We start from the raw sequence: 17,462 nt of genomic DNA on the forward strand, positions 1-17,462 counted from the left end.
CGGGACAGATAGGAGCCCAACTCTGACTGTGAGGTGTCTGAAAATGATGACCATGAGGGAGCGGTACTTCTAGGCAACGAGCTTTCGCACCAGTGGCTCGGGGGTTGGCTTGGCTGCTGGGTGTGCTTTGTGCCAGGGAGTGGCATGCTGGGGTCAGAGATGGGAAGGCCCTCATAGTGGCCTTTCCCCTTGAAGGAGCCTGGGGAAGGACTGGTGCTGATGACCTGTCCTGTCTGGGAGGAAAGAATGGTGCCATGAGGTGAAGCAGTTCTTGGGCTGCTTCAGATGCTTCCAGTGTTGAAGGGAGCTGCAGCTCACGGCTCGGCCTCAGCGAGCAAGGAGGGTCCGGATTCAACCGCTCTTCTGTAGGGGCAGGAGATGGGTGCAACCATCACTGGTGGAGCAGCATTAGTGTGGCCCAACTCAGGTCTAACAGCAGCAGGCTCCTAAGGCCTAGCAGGGAGACAGTGACCCCTCTCCAGCCTCCTCTTCTTTTGTGGCCCCGGCTATTGTGAACAGTGCCTGGATGCGGCATGTGAGCTGCGAGTGGAGTTGGGATGGTATATGAATCCTTATCCTTATCCAGCACCAGTGCTCATGCTGATGGTGCCAGAGCGCTCTGCACCAAGGAGGAGGTACTCTGCGCAGGGTCCGTCGATCCAGGGTCGGACTGGGGGCAGAGTGCGGCCTCCATCAACAGGACCTTCAGGTGCTGCTCTCTGTCTGTTAAAGTCCTGGGCCGAAAGGTCTTACAAATGGCACACCTGGTTGGAATCGACATGAACAAACACTCGAAGAAGAACTAGACCATTCCTGAGAGGTGTTTCTCTGTCACTGGAGATTTTTAAGATTTCACAACCTCCCTAGGCAACTTATTCCAGTGCTTAACTACCTGACAGTTGGGAAATTTTTCCTCAAATGTCCAACCTAAACCTCCCTTGCTGCAAATTAAGCCCATTGCTTCTTGTTTTATCCTCAGAAGTTAATGAGAATAATTTACCTCCTTCCTGCTTGTAACAACCCTTTATGTACTTGAAAACTGTTATGTCCCCTCTCAGTCTTCTTTTCTCCAGACTAAACAAACCCAATTTTTTGAGTCTTCCCTCATAGATCATGTTTTCTAGACCTTTAATCATTTTTATTGCTCTTCTCTGGACTTTATTCAGTTTGTCCACATCTTTCCTGAAATGTGGCACCCAGAACTGGACACAGTATTCCAGTTATGGCCTAATCAGCGCAGAGTAGAGAGGAAGAATTATTTCATGTCTTGCTTACAACACTCCTGCTAATACATCCCAGAATGATGTTTGCTTTTTTGGCAACAGTGTTACACTGTTGACTCATATTTAGCTTGTGATCCACTATGACCCCCAGATCCCTTTCTACTATACTCTTCCCTAGGCAGTTATTTCCCATTTTGTATGTGTACAACTGATTGTTTCCTGCAAAGTGGAGTACTTTGCATTTGTCCTTATTGAATTTCATCCTATTTACTTCAGACCATTTCTTCAGTTTGTCCAGATCATTTTGAATTTTAATCCTATGCTCCAAAGCTCTTGCAACCCCTCCTAGCTTGGTATCATCCACAGACTTTATAAGTATACTCTCTATGCCATTATCTAAATCCTTGATGAAGGTATTGAACAGAACTTGACCCAGAAATGATCCCTGCGGGACATCACTCATTATGCCCTTCTAGCTTAACTGTGCACCACTGATAACTAGTCTCTGGGAATTGTTTTTCAACCAGTTATGCACCCGTCTTATAGTAGCTCCATATAGGTTGTATTTCCCCAGTTTGTTTATGAGATAGTCATGCAAGACAGTATCAAAAGCTTTACTAAAGTCAAGTATACCACATCTATACTGCTTCGCTCCTACCCACAAGGCTCCTATCCCTGTCAAAAAAAAAAGCTATTAGATTGGTTTGACGTGATTTATTCTTGACAAATCTGTGCTGATTGTTACTTATCACCTTATTATCTTCTAGTTATTTTGCAAATTGGTTACTTAATTATTATCTTTCTAGGTGCAGAAGTTAAACTGACTGATCTGTAATTGCCCGGGTTGTCCTTACTCCCCTTTTTATAGTTTGGCACCCTATTTGCCCTTTTCTGGTCCTTTGGAATCTCTCCTGTTTTCCATGACTTTTCAAAGATAATTGCTAATGGCTCAGATCTCTCCTCAGTCAGCTCCTTGAATATTCTAGGATGCATTTCATCAGGTCCTGGTGACTTGAAGACGTCTAACTTGTCTAATCATTTTAAACTTGTTCTTTCCCTGTTTTAGCCTCTGATCTTACCTCATTTTCACTGGCATTCACTATGTTAAAAGCCAATTGCTACTAACCTGTAAAGGGTGACTGGGAAAAATTGGAAGACACTGTAAATTTTTTTAAAAGCGCTGTCTCTCTCTTTTGTAACTTCCAATACTTGAAAAATATTTGTTCTATGAAACTGATATTAGGGGTGAGGGGGAATTGAAATCCTGGCCCCATTAAAGTCAAAGGCAGAATCCTCAATGCCTTCAGCAGGGCCAGGATTTAACCCACAATGTCCTATGTAGAATTCAACAAAATAGTTTCCAGAGGGAAATGTTAGTCCTGTAAGAAGTTAAGTGTGTGTGTGTGTGTGTGTGTGTGTGTGTGTGTGTAAAATAAATCTTGGTTGCAAGCTTAATTGTCATGGCCCGTATTATACATCTCACCTACAACTGAAATGCAGACACCTCTCAGGGTGAAACACTGCAAAAGTCTAACTTTGTACCATAACAGAACAAAATACTTTGGGACAGGAATAAGGCAAGAATTCCATAATCATTTGCAGTTGTAGGTGGAATTTTGCTACGGAAATTGGAAAATGCCCAGGATACTGGGGCTAAAATACCTACTTTTCACAAGTCCTCAGAACATCGGTTTTATGTCTCATCCAAAAGACACTTGTAACAACACAGTGTTTCTTCACATGTTGTTGGGATATGAGTTGTGAACCAGAGGGAAGAGAGTACCACCTACTGAATCACCAGTGTTAATTCATGCATCACCTAGGTTTTCCATGGAGGAGGAGGGTGTCCCCTGTTGAAATACTGCTAGGTTTCGGTTACCTTTTAGATGTGTCAAGGTCACAGTCAGATATAGTACGTTGCAGCTGAAATCTAGTTATGGTATCCTTTCTGGACGGCACATGGATAATAAAAACACAGTATTTTAGAAAATGTATAGAAATTGTATTGTATTTGTAGCTGGATTTATGTGGGTGACCAAAGCTTTTTGACGGGTAACTGAACACTCAGCCAGTTTGTATTTTCCTGTGTTTTCTGCTGGGCTGCATTATGAACGAATTAGGACTGCGTGTCTCGCCTAGGCTGCAATTTCATCATTCTGTTGCTTCTCTCTTTAAATGTAAAAGGACAAATACTAGCTGTCCTTTCAGGGTGTGTGGGAAAAGAGGCAACTAGAAGGGTAACTGTGGAGAGAGTTGTGGCATCTTGCTTCCAGGCACTCTATAATTCATGGTATTACATAACACTATATTGGGTGGAGCTTGAGGTAAATACCATGGGCTATGTACTTTAGTGCAGATTATACCAATCCATTTGCAACCCTTTTACACACCCTTCCTGTTGCTTCTCTTAGCTGTAATTTGTATGCGTAGTTGCAGAGGGCTTGTTGTCATTGGAATACAGATTCAAAATATCTATCGCCATTTTGAAAACAGTGTTAATTTGCACACATCTGGGGAAGAAATCTGAAGAAAATCAGAATTTGGCCCAAAGAATATTATGCTCTATTGTCTAAAATAAACAGTTGCTGTTAAAATGACTCAGTAGTAGTAATTTAAAGAGTATTTTTTGAAAAAGTTAGTCTAAAATTACATAGCCTTCACATTACCTTGATGAAAGTAATGTTCTAACGTATTGTTTGGATTGCAGACATATAGTTACAAACTTAATAGTCACATCCTGCGTTCTTCCAATTAGTGTCAAATATGCCATTAATTGCAAACGAACCTCTGATTTTCAGGCATGACCATGTCATAGATGTTAACCTTCTCCCCCCTCCCCACTAAAATACACATTTGATGTTATAAAGTGCAGATTACTTTCAGATTCACCCCCTCAGACTCTGGTCACTAAAATTAGCATGCCATATTTTTCAACTTTCTCTTTGAGTAACAACTTGATAAATCTCCTCATCATCCGATGGCAAATGATTTATTGAGGTTTGCTGCATAATTAATATTACAGCTCATGTGGTGAGTGGTAGAATCCTGAAATATCTTCTGTGGCTTAGCCTGTATAGTAGAAGGAGAAGGTTGGGGAAGAGAAAAGGATAATCCTGTGATAGGGGAAGGATAGTTTTGTGACTTAGGCATAGGAATGAGAGTCAGGAAATGTGGGTTTTGTTCCGAGCTCCGTCACTGTTTCCTGTCTGGCGTTGGGGAAGTCATTGCAGCTTTCTTTGCCTCAGTTGATCATGCTGTAAAAGTCATAATACTTCCTGACCTTACAGGGTTGTGTGGTGCTTAGTTTGCCCAGGCTTTTATATTACTTTGAAGTGCTATAGAAGCGCCAACTGTTGTTGATTAGAATTAGTGGACACTGGTTACTTTGCCTGTTCATTGAGTAGCACTTACTCACACAAGTCATACTATTGGATATATGGAATCTATAAAAAATGTCAATTAAAGTAAGATGACAGTTGTCTGACAGGCTGAAAATGCCAGGAAAGTTTGATGTCTCCCTGAATATTTGTCCTTTATCTCTTCTTGCAGGTTGCATGTCTTACCCATATAGCAGCTAATTATCTTAATTGCAAAATGGAAGCAAAGCGGTGGGGTACTGCTCATGGCAGTATTGTTCCTTATCAGGTAAGCAGATAACAGAAGATGTATTTTGTACTTGTAATCTGTGGTTTTGTATAATATGGTATTGGGAAATGATTTATTCTTGGTGTGACCTACAGTATTCTGTGATGCATCAGCATCAGGCTAGAACAAGGCTTTGTTGTTCATTTTAGATTTTGCATATTTCTTCATCAGTGGTAGATTAGTTAACAGGACACTAAAAAAGATCAGAGGTGTTTGCTGAAATTATATGACTTTAAAGCGTGATTGTTTTTCACCCGAGAGAGGCACTGAGTACAGCTATTTAAAAGAAAAAAAAAGATTTGTATTGCATGCTAATTATTGAACCAAACTTTATCACCACTGAATGCCAGTATCTTTTCCTTGTGACTCTGTTTGAGTGATATGAATGGGTTAGGGTGGTCCAAAGGTCCCACAACATTTAGGTAGCTTCCACTGACTTTGCTAACAGCTTCTCATGTGTATGTTTTGAGGGGGTGGAGGAAGAGGAATAAAAGCCCGTATGTGGCATTTTTGGAGTTCAGAAGCTGCTGGTATTTTGCTAGTGGTTGAAGATACTTGGAGTAACATGATGCCATTTACATAAAGGACCACACTCTGATCTTTTTAAGAATTGCATTGGTCCAGTGCTGAGAACTCTGCCAGTAATCACAGAATAACCATTTGGTAGCAGATCGTTTAGTTGTCTTGGTGGCAGTACTAATGTGAAGATCAGCACTTAAATTTAATAAAAAGGATCTGCTGTCTGCTAACAAATTCTGTGTTTAAAGTGTGACTAGATACACTGAGTGCTTGTGTGGGCTTGAATGGTAAGCTTTTCCCTGCACTCATCCACTGCAAATGGAAAATTTAAAAATAGAAATACAGGGATTTTTTTTTATGGATAAATCAACCTATCTATATATCAGTGCAGCATTAGTGCATCCATCTGTATTTTATAGAGCTAGGCCAAAACGGTAACTTTTGATCCAGCCTCTTCTGAACTTCAGTTCATTTTGCTATGTGTTGGGTTAAACCTCATCGATACTGGGGAGTGTAACTACCACCCTTCATTTAGGATAGCTGTAAGAAGCCAATAAGCTCCTTTAGGTAACCATGTAGCTGAAATAGTAGAGGCCTCCATTCCTAAAGACGGGCATATATCACAGCCTAAAACAAAGGCATGTGCAAGGCAAAGATGGGTGGAGAGGTTTTGCTGGCTATTGTGAAGGTGGTATGTCTGTGAGAGGAATGGTAGAAAGAGCAGAGATGCTGAGAGACAAGGTAGCATCAGATGCAGCCTGAACGAGCACTGGGAGCATGGCCCTGAGAAAAGCTAAGAGAGGGAGCTTTTGGGTAGAGTTCTGGTGAAAACGGGCTTGGAGCCATGAGTAAAGAAATGCTCTTTTGTTCTTTGATTTCTTTTGTGTTCAGGAAAACAGGACTTTGTACATTCTTTTAAAATAAAAAGTATTACATCAAAGAAACACTTGACTCCATCATCGTTTTCTCCTCCTAACTGGGAAAAAACCTGCAAAACTCAAGCTACTTGGGTTCAAGGGGGTAGCAGTTAAAAACAAAACCCCAATCCAAACGACACTGGGTTTACTTAAGTAAAACCAAAACCTGACTACCTAAAACATTTTCTTTACTCTCCTGAGCTAGGATACTTGGATCCATTCACTTAGTTTTGCTCTTGCTTTTGCACAACCAAAACCTAACTGAAATCTTGAAAAAGAAACACACAAACATGGCTGCAGAGCATAAAGACTTAAGGGAAGTTTCATTATCCCTCTTCACTTATGGCACAGAGTTAATCTATTTAGGATGCAGTGATCATAGGATAAATATGGATTCTGTTTAAATCTAGTCTAAAATGTTAGTGGAAGAGTTATATTCTGGTCTACTTTCAATTTTTAAAAAGTATTTGGAGAATGTTCTTGTGGATTGACTGTATAATTATAAATATTATAATATTATAAGAAATCTTAATCTAATTAGAGTTCTGTGTTTTTTGAGCTAGTAATTTATGGTGGGAGTGCTGTGGTTTTACAGTGCTTTGGATGGATCATCTGCTAACTTTCCATTAGTGAACTATGAAAATTTTTACTTTCTAGAAGGTATCAGAGGGGTAGCCACGTTAGTCTGGATCTGTAAAAGCAGCAAATAAACCTGTGGCACCTTATAGACTTACAGACATTTTGGAGCATGAGCTTTCATGGGTGAATACCCACTTCGTCAGATGCAACTTTCACCCACGAAAGCTCATGCTCCAAAATGTCTGTTAGTCTATAAAGTGCCACAGGATTCTTTGCTACTGTCTAGAACTTTCCTTTCCATTTATATGGCTTCTTCCATCCAAGGATTTCAAAGTGCTTTAGAAATATTGATTAATTATGCTTCTCAGCACTGCTATGAGGTAAATTTTATTGCATATTATTTACAGATGGATACCCTGAGACACAGGGAGGTTAAGTGACCCAGATTACACAGGTAATTAGAACAGAGCTTGGAATAGAACGCCAGAACCTGGATTTTTGGTTCCCAGTCTTAACTATTAGAAATATTGCCTTTCATTTCCTAGAATAATATGCAAAGTTTTAAAATGTTAATCCTTCCAGAGAAAGCTAATTAAATATAACTTGGTCAAATAATAAAAAGCCCATTTCAGAAAATTTCATTCTGTTTCAGAAAATCTATTTTATTTTTTTTTCCTTGGGACAGTGGACTTTTTTTAAAATTTGGCATATATGAGTCTTCAGACAGGCAGTAAATTACAAGTTTGAAGTGATGTGGAGTTTGCCTCAGTACTTTAAAAATGTCAAAATGTTGTTAAATCATGGCAGATTAGGTAACCTTGGGAGTCTCTCTTTCAACAGATGTTGAGGATTTTAAAAAGCCAAAATGTAAACAATTTATAACATCTGCATCTCTGTGCGTGACAGAATTCTGACCACAGTCACATCACAGTATTGACCAAAGCAAGCAGTATTTAATTAGAACATTTGAACATGCATGTAATTAGCAAGTGTACTTTTATTAATTGATGTCTGTGTATTCTAGGGCTTCTTTGTTGAATGCATTCAGCTGTGTGTATCAAGTGTCGTCTTGATTCCTGTTTCATTAACCTGAAATCTCATGATTTTGGCCAGGGTATTCTTTGTCAGTGATTTGTTTATTTCTATGTACAGGGCCAAATTTTACTCTTGAGTATGCCTATGCAATCCTACTTCATTCAGAAGGGTTCTGAATTGTAACCCAGGCCATAATTTGACCTCGTGTATTGTTTAAAAAAAACAACCTTTCCCAGTTATAGTATATGAACAGACAAAATTGTGTTATAATGTATGGTCTTCTATTCTAATTCTCAAACACAAGGTTGTTATACATTTCTTCATAGTTCAGTTCAATACAATTGAATGATTCACTTATTAACGACAGTGCTCATTAGCATACACAAAATTATACCTGGGAGCTAAAGAAGCGAGAGGCTTAGCTTTTCTCTTCTAAGCATGTTTTATCATTAGGAGTAGTTTGATTGGGAAATATCTGGTAGGTCTTGATGGATATAATATAGGAAATAGAGGTGAAAAGGAAAGGCATGCTACGTTAAATTTCAGAGCATTAGCTCACACGGCTCCCTTCAGCCACTATTGAGATTTGGATGTTGATAGAAATGCTCCTGTAGTTCAAAAGGCAAAATGGTCTCTATTAAGGACAAGATAGTTCTTCAGGCAGCGAGAGGTTTTTAAAACCACAGGTACCCCCAAAGCTGCAAATAAAGGGCCCAGTCCTCACATGATTTGACCCAGAGGTTTTTAGAGCCTTACAAGAAACCGTGTGTCATAAACAGATAGCTAAGGGTTAATGTTTCTTTCACCTGTAAAGGGTTAACAAAGAGAACCAAACACCTGACAAGAGGACCAATCAGGAAACCGGATTTTTCAAAGCTTAAGGGAGGGAATTTGGGTTTTTTTTCTTGGTCTTGGGTTTTTGTCTGTTCTGTGCTCTCTCAGCTATGAGGGGTCTATTTCCAGTCCTTCTAATCTTCTGTTTCCCAGTTGTAAGTACAAAGTAGCAAAAGTATAGTCTTTTAAATTGTTTTGCTGTATTTGCATCTGTGTATCTGGCTGGTGGAGTCTTTATGTGTATTTGGCTATAAGTACTTTAAATTGTATTGTTTTTGGGTAAGGCTGTTTATCCCTTTTCTATTGTTTATTCATTTTCTATAAGTTGAAAACCCTGTATCTTACCATCTAGATTACAGAGAACTGTTATTCTATTCTTTCTTTCTTTTTTTTTATTAAAAGTTTTGCTTTTTTAGACCTGTTGATTTTTTTTTCTAGTTGACCCACCAGGAAATTGGTGGGAGAAAGGAAAGACAGGGGGGAGGGGAAAACTGCTCTCTGTGTTTAACTCTCCTAGTGTCCCAGGGCGGGAAGAAGCTACGGGGGAAGAGAGAGAGAGAATCTTTTCTGTTTCCTTGTCTTTGGGTTTGTCTCTTTGTGGAAGAGAGGAGACATGCTTCTTGGTATTGTGATGTAAAGAGGTTGCATCAGTAACTCTCAGGTTAGCCCAGAGAGGAAATTCTGGGTGGGAGAGAGGTGGGGGGGGGGGGGAATGGTTTATTTCCCTTTGTGGTAAGACTCAGAGCCTCTGAGTCTTGGGGTCCCCCAGGGAAAGTTTTGGGGAGACCAGAGTGAGCCAAGACACTGGAAATTCTTGGCTGGTGGCAGCGATATCAGATCTAAGCTGGTAAAAGCTTAGAGGGTTCATGCTAGCTTCTCAGTTTATGAATGCTAAGGTTCAAATCTGAGTAGGAAGCTATGATACCGTGTCTGTCTTCTGAATGATTAACTTAATTTGTTTGTTTTCATTTACCAAAGAGGGAGAAAAGGTGTTGGGAGGTAGGAAATATCAGCTGGATTTTTTTTTAAAGTTGTATGTTTAAAACAATGTATATCATTTTGAAAATTTTTCTTAAGGTTCAAAAATCATTTTTATCTAATGAAACTATGCTTACATTTTACATTTCTTGTTGTGAATAAAGAATCCTTTCATGTTTTTTACTTATAAAAATTTGTATTAATGATCAACTAGGTAGAAAAGTGGGTGGCATCCAAAATTTGCTCCCTTCCTGGACTTTTTTTTTCTTCTGTGGGTTTTTGTTCATTTGTTTTAAACATCCTATTAAAAATAAGCTATCATATAGCAAGAGCTATAACATTTTTGAAGTCCCAGTTCCCAGATTGGGCCACAAATCTATAACAAAACAGAGGGCAAGAACGTTACCACTTTTTCTGAGTGGGCATTGGTCAGTCTAGATGGGATTTTACTTGCATAATTTGCACAGACAACAAGTGACCAATACAAGTGCACAGTTTGAGGGCAAACACATGTTGCCTTAAGGTTCCTCAGTTATTCTGTTCCTTTTGAGACCTGTTTGAGTATCTAAGCTCCATCTGGCTTGCTGTCTACCAGCATCTTTATGGAATGGCTGTCTGAGCTCCTCTTCTGCTAACGGTCCCTCTCAAGGTGCCAGTGAGGCTCTCAATTATGTTTGTTTAAATACTGATTTTATAATGCTAATCTGGAACCCTAGTCTCTCCACAGCTATTGAAGTGACAATATTGCAGACAAAAATTAACATAATGACCAAGCTTATGGCACTGCCAACACTCCAGTATTAGTATAAAGCCAGGGACAATCCAAATAATAATCAAACTCTTCATTTGCTGCCCCTTGATCCACTTTAACAGCTTGCAAAATGAGGTGCATTTTGCAGTGTACCAGGAAGACTAAAAAATGCAGACTCTAGTGGACCAAGGAGGAAAGTGAATTCAAAAGATGCTAGGGCCCTTCCTGGGGAATTCTTTGCCATGAGCCCTCTCCCGTTTAAACTGATGGGGTTCCAATTTGAACACCTCCACTGATCAAAACTGCAAGAATATTTTATGGAGGGAGACTCTCTCTCAGGTGATCAGGTTCTAAGCCAGTGGTAGGCAACCTGCGGCCCATCAGGGTAATCTGATTGTGAGCTGCGAGACATTTTGCTGACAGTACCATCTGCACTCACGACCTCTTGCAAATCACAATGGCCGCAGTTCACCATTCCCGACCCAAGGGAGCTGTGGGAAGCGGCAGCCAGCTCATCCCTATGGCGTTCCGCATCCCACAGCTTCCATTGGCTGGGAATGGGAGCCACTGCGAGCTGCAGGAGGCTGTGCCTGCGGACGGTCAATGTCAGCAAAATGTTTCACAGCTCGCAATCAGATTACCGTGATGGGCCCACCACTCTTCTAAGCTGTTGATGCTTTTATATGTTAAAGCCAAAACCTCAAATTCTATCCTGACACACTTAGTGGCAACCAGTGCAGTTCCGGGGGCACTGATGTGATGTGTTCCCTGAATGAAGCAAATTTCAATATTTAGGCAGTTGCATTCTGCATTAGCTTCAGTTTCCAAATTGTTTCACCATGTAGTATCATTATTATTACACCTCTACCTCAATATAATGCGGTCCTCGGGAGCCAAAAAATCTTACCGTGTTATAGGTGAAACCACGTTTTATTGAACTTGCTTTGATCCGCCGGAGTGTGCAGCCCCGCCCCCCTGGAGCACTGCTTTACTGCGTTATATCAGGTTGCGTTATATCGGGGTAGAGGCGTATTATTATCATCTTTTGTTACCATAGCACCTAGAAACTCTATCTATGGACCAGGACCCCATTGTGCTAGACACTGTACAAACAGAAAATAAAAAGACAGTGCTTGCCTCAAAGAGCTTACAGTCTAAAAATAAGACAAGAGACAATTATGGATACAGACAGACTAATGTGGGAATACAAGGAAGTAGGTCAGTGTGTTAGACAGTCATATAGCCTCCTGATGTAGCATCAGCATTACGGTAATCTAATGTCAAAGTGGCAAACAAGCAGCTAATTGTAGCAATGGCTGTATCCAAAAAGAAAAGGCACACTCTTCTAGCCAATCTCAGATGGAAATGTGCTCTCAACCACACATTACCAGAGTAGCCAGGAATAACCAAGGACCTTAATAAGGCACCCAGATTTTGAATTTTTGTTGAAATGTATGAACTTTCTCCCTCAGTCAAGGTGATAAGATTTTTGCCGGTTCCAGCTGCTTTACCAAACCAATAATATTATCTCAGTCTTGTCTGGATTACACCTCAGATGCAGCCTGCCACTGGGTCATTTGCTCCAAAGCACCTGCCAGGATAGATATGATGGAGATCTAGAGAAGCATGATATAAGTATTTAAATGATGCCTTTTAGCATACTTGTCAGCACTCCAATGGACCAGTGGCTACTCCAGCTCTAACACTCATAGCACTCTGGCTAAAATCCTTGTCCATAGAGAAACTTTCAGTGAAAAATAGGCTCATTGTTCATGCCTTTACTGGTAAATGTCTCTGGAGTACCATTTGACTAAGTCCTTAAAGATCTCCCAAATAATTTAAAAAACAAACAAACAAAAGAAATAACCCTTCACTACTAGATCTTATTTCCATCCCAAATCTGTCTTTAGATATCGTTATGTTTTCGTTGTACAAACCAGGAAGAAGAGTGGTTTTTCATTGCTACAGGGCAAGGGAATCAGTAAGAGTATGTCTACAGTGAAGTGTAAGTCCAGGGTTTGACCTCTGGCTCAAGCCTAACCATCCTTCTGTCTACAGACAAATTGTGCTAATGTAGAGGTTGGACCCAGGATCCCACCGAGGTGGAGGGTCCATGTCTGAGTCCAGCTGGGACCCAGGGTTCAAGCCCTGTTGCATTGCAGTGTAGATGCAGTCTTTCTGGCTTCATGCTCTGGGAGTCCATCAAAAGTATTCCACAGTCCCGTGGGCTGGCTTTTTTTTGGCACCTGGACAGTCAAATTTTCTCTCACTGAACCATGAACAAAGGACTAGAGCAGCCACATTTTAAGATGGCACTAGGAAGTCTGGGATATGGGTGGTTGGACTTGGGCCCACATAATGCAGTATAGATGGTGGAAACCCATGTTGGGACCCAAGGTTCAACAATTCCTAACCTGGGGTTACGAGAGTGCAGATGCTCAAGCCCTAAGTTAACAAACCCACAGTCTGCTAACTTAAGTTTTACTCACCCTGGTCTTACCCGCAGTCTAGACATACCATTAGAAGCCAGGGTTGCAGGGTGCTGTCACACACACATAGAGACAATTGCAATCACCTTCATAGAATCATAGAAGATTAGGGTTGGAAGAGACCTCAGGATGTCATATAGTCCAACCGCCTGCTCAAAGCAGGACCAAGCCCAACTAACTCATCCCAGCAAAAGCTTTGTAAAGCCGGTCCTTAAAAACCTCTAAGGATGGAGATTCCACCGGCTCCCTAGGTAACCTATTCCAGTGCTTCACCACCCTCCTAGTGAAACAATGTTTCCTAATATCCAACCTAGACCTCCCCTGTTGCAACTTGAGACCATTGCTCCTTGTTCTGTGTCTGCCACCACTGAGAACAGCCAAGCTCCATCCTCTTGGACCACCCTTCAGGTAGTTGAAAGCAGCTATCAAATCCCTCATTCTTCTCTTCTGCAGACTAAATAAGCCCAGTTCCTCAGCTTCTCCTCATAAGTCATGTGCCCCAGCCCCCTAAAATTTTTGTTTGCCCTCTGCTGGACTCTCTCCATTTGTCCACAGCCTTTTTGTAGTGTGGGGCCCAAACTGAATGCAGTACTCCAGATGTGGCCTCACCAGTGCCGAATAGAGGGAATATCCCTCGATCTGCTGGCAGGGCTGGCTCCAGGTTTTGCTGCTCCAGCAAGCAAAAAAAAAAAAAAGGGCCCGCCCTGTCATAAGTAGATAGGTATGGTAAGGGTTAATTTTCTTTTCCTGTAAAGGGGAACAAAGAGAACCAAAACACCTGACAGAGGACCATCAGAGAACTGGATTGTTAAAAGTCAGGGGCGGGATTGTATACTCGGGTCTTTGTTTGTTTTCTCGGCTAGGGTAAACAAGTTTTCTTCTAATCCATCTTTATCTCAAATATTCTACAACAAGGTCTTGAGTACAAAGAAAAAAGTAATTAGGCTATGGAGGAGCTTTGTGTTGTATGTACAGATGTGGATTGCTGTGTCTTTGTTGTTTCCTCGGCTGTTGAGAAAACAAGCTTTGCTTCTAACTACCCCTGCTTTCAACCTTCTCTAAACATCTGTGAGTACACAAGGAAGCAAAGTAATTCGGCTATGAGGAGCTTTGGTGTTGTTTTACATGTATGTATTGCTGGTCTATTTAAATGGCTATTTTAAATCAGACTGGGTTATTCAGATTTTCTTAAGTAGGAGCCTGTATAAATGTTATTGCAGTTAGTAGTCTGTATTGTCTCTTTTCTATATAAAGTTTCTTTTTCAAGACTTTGGAAGATTCTTTTTTCTAGTAGCCAAAGCCAAGCTGTGGTATTTTGCATCTCAATTGTCCTGAGGGATAGAACGCTTATCTCTTGGGAAGCAGAAAAACAGATTTCTTGGTACGCGCAAGCTTAGACCAGGAGGTAGCCTGGGAAGGAGGGGGGAAGGGGTTATCTCTCCTGCTCTGAGACTCCAAGAGAAACAGGTTATCTGGAGGTCCCCCCAGGGGAGGTTGGGGACACCAGGAGAGGGAAAGGGGGGGTCAGGCCCTATCAATTCTGACCATGGTGGCATCCTATCAGATCTAAGATGGAGATTAAGCTTAGGGACTTCATGCTATACCTATATTTGAACTCTAAGGTTCAAATCGAGAAATTATACTATGACAGGCCCCAGAGGGCTGGAATGCCACCCCGTGAACAATGCCGCCCCAAGCACATGCTTAGAATGCTGGTGCCTAGAGCCGGCCCTGTCTGCTGGCAATGCTCCTAGTAATGCAGCCCAATATGCTGTTAGCCTTCTTGGCAACCAGGGCACACTGTTGACTCATATCCAGCTTCTCATCCACTGTAATCCTCAGGTCCTTTCCTGCAGAACTGCCACTTAGCCAGTTGGTCCTCAGTCTGTAGCAGTGCGTGGGATTCTTCTGTCCTAAGTGCAGGACTCTGCACTTGTCCTTGTTGAACCTCATCAGATTTCTTTTGGCCTAATCCTCCAGTTTGTCTAGGTCACTTTGGATCTGATCCCTACCCTCCAGCATACCTACCTCTCCTCCCAGTTTAGTGTCATCTGTGAACTTGCTGAGAGTGCAGTCTATTCCATCATGCAGATCATTAATGAAGAAGTTGAACAAAACTGGCCCCAGGACAGACCCTTGGGGCACTCCACTTGATACCAGCTGCCAACTAGACATTGAACCATTGATCACTACCCTTTGTTAATCAGTAAACACAGTTTCACTTTTAAATCCAGAGGAGCATTCTCTCTTTAGTTTGTTGTTTAAGATCCATTTTTCACAAGCAGTTACTACATAGATTTCCTCCAATTTCCCTTTACTCCATATTGTTCATTCATCTGTCTTTCTACATAGTTGCAGTCAAGCAGCTCCTTACGATGCTACCCGTAAGATCATTTACCTTAGATGGACGAGTCATAGGACCTTTTCAGTCTATATCAATTTTCAGAGCACTCTGAATGCTCACACCCATTGTGTCAGCTCCAGGATGTTCCATCTGCCTTAGGTTTGGTCAGTTATTTTGTCTGCTGTTTCACAGAACTACTTGCCCTTTATGGATCTGAAAGCTGTTTCTTTGTGCATTCTGATCACTCTTCAAGACCAAAATTATTAATATTTGTATTGCAGTAACGTTCAGAGGCCCCAGTTAGGGATTGGAGCTCCATTGTGCTAGGCATTGTAAACACCCAAAAAAGAAGAGTCCCTGCCCCAAAGAGCTCACAATCTAAGTATATTTTGAGAGACAACAGATGGATACAACAAACAGATGGAAGGTGTACAAAAATAACAGTGAAACTATTATGATCAGCATAATAAGCAGCTGTCGCTATATACCAGCCGTCTAATGAACAGCATGGCTACATTTTCCTTGGCAACTGCATCTCCGGTTCTGTGCTATGGAATGTCTACAACTCAGAGAGTTTACAAAACTCACGTCAATTGTACTGTAGTCGCACTCCACAAGAAACAGGGATCAAAGTAATCCTCTACTTCATTGACTAGCTTGTTGGGGCAGTTCTCTCCAGAAGGTGCACACAGCTAAATCTATGTCAGACCCCTCCCTAGAACTTTATCTGAAGATCTGTTTTTTACACTTGGCACGGCTTTCCTCTGTAGGCAGGACAACCAAAGTAATGTCAATCATTCAGAAGTTTCAAACTGTGCAACATTGCTTGCTTCACCAGAGAATGCAGCCATGTAGCTGTTTTCTATTCTGCTTTGAGCTGGTCGTCTCTGGGATCACTTCCATCCTGTGACCCTACCGTTCTTACTACTTTGAGCCAGAATCAGAAAAGACCAGAACTTAGACAATCCGATAAGTTTCCTTCTTTGGGTAAACTTTTCTTCCTTTTGGTGGTTCTGGACATTCATTCTGTTAAAGGGCACCTCTTTTTCAGATCCTCAGTGGACTATTCTAACAAAAGATGTGACTTGGTATGGTACGAATAGAATTTGTCAGAGGAATTTTTCTAAGTCCTGCTTAGGGTCAAAGCAACATATAAGTGTTCTAGATCTAGAAAACACAAGAAAAGTCTTCTTAGTTGTACAGGGCTTCTCTTAGGCAACCTTGTGCTAGTCCAGATAGTTATTCAGTTGCAGGCTATTTAAACTACCACTGGAGACCAACGGTCCTTCATTCCTCTTCAAATGTTCTTCTGGGCAGTGAAAAACCTCACTGCTCTTAGAGCTGCCCATTTCACATTAAAAATAAATTTTAGGCTCAGATGGACTGAGTACAAACTTTGTTCCCCTAGGAAAATGTGGTCTCTTAACCATAATTATTTCCATCCCTAATGAACAGGTATCCTCAACATACGTGTTTCCTCTCGTTCTGTGAATGCTCAGCTTCCCAGGTTTTGCTCCATATATTTCAGTTGCCTAGCTTGTCATCTTGATTTTCAGGTACCAGGGTCTTTTTATTCTTTTTCCATCCCCTTCCTTAGAGGCAGGTCAGAAAGATGAAAGACACAAAGGCATAAGACATCCTCCTGGATTCTGCATGACTAAGAAGGATCTTATTTGCAGACTTGATGTAATTTTGCATAGAAATAGGGGTCCTTTTAGGAGTATCCAGTTGTATAACTCTGTGTCATTCTTTCATCAAGATATTCAGATCCTTACCCTGATTATTTGCGTGTAAAGACTAACCCTTGACCACAAAAGGATTTCAGATATTCACTGAGACCCTCTTAATATCTAGAATTGAAATCCTGGCCCCATTGAAGTAAATATCCTAAAACTTGTTCTTCTGTACACGTCAGCTATTATGCGATCTGGAAGATAATCCAACTGTGGTATAAGAAGTCACCTAAGTCTGCAAAAGATTCCTCCCAGGAAAATAGTAGGTTGTTTTTTCATCCATGCTTTGATTGAAGGCATTGTTAGCAGTGCTCAAAGGCAAAACGTCCTGGGAGAAGGAAGGGGATCATCCTGCAGCATGGTGTGGTTAGCGCATATTGGTCAAACAATTTTTAGTAAAAGTTAAACCTCTTGT

General features: G+C 41.2%; 1 protein-coding gene across 3 annotated transcripts in view; it reads left to right on the forward strand.

Annotated features, from left to right (window-relative positions):
- The window catches only part of SUGCT (succinyl-CoA:glutarate-CoA transferase), a 489,378-nt gene that overhangs the window by 102,401 nt on the left and 369,515 nt on the right, over nt 1–17,462 (forward strand). For all 3 annotated transcript variants that reach the window (XM_032793445.2, XM_032793446.2, XM_032793447.2), the window contains one exon: nt 4,773–4,868. In XM_032793445.2, the coding sequence (XP_032649336.1) occupies nt 4,773–4,868 (96 nt within the window). The remainder of the gene's footprint in view (nt 1–4,772; nt 4,869–17,462) is intronic.

The sequence above is a fragment of the Chelonoidis abingdonii genome, chromosome 2 (assembly GCF_003597395.2).
Source record: "Chelonoidis abingdonii isolate Lonesome George chromosome 2, CheloAbing_2.0, whole genome shotgun sequence".
Classification (NCBI taxonomy): Eukaryota; Metazoa; Chordata; order Testudines; family Testudinidae; genus Chelonoidis; species Chelonoidis abingdonii.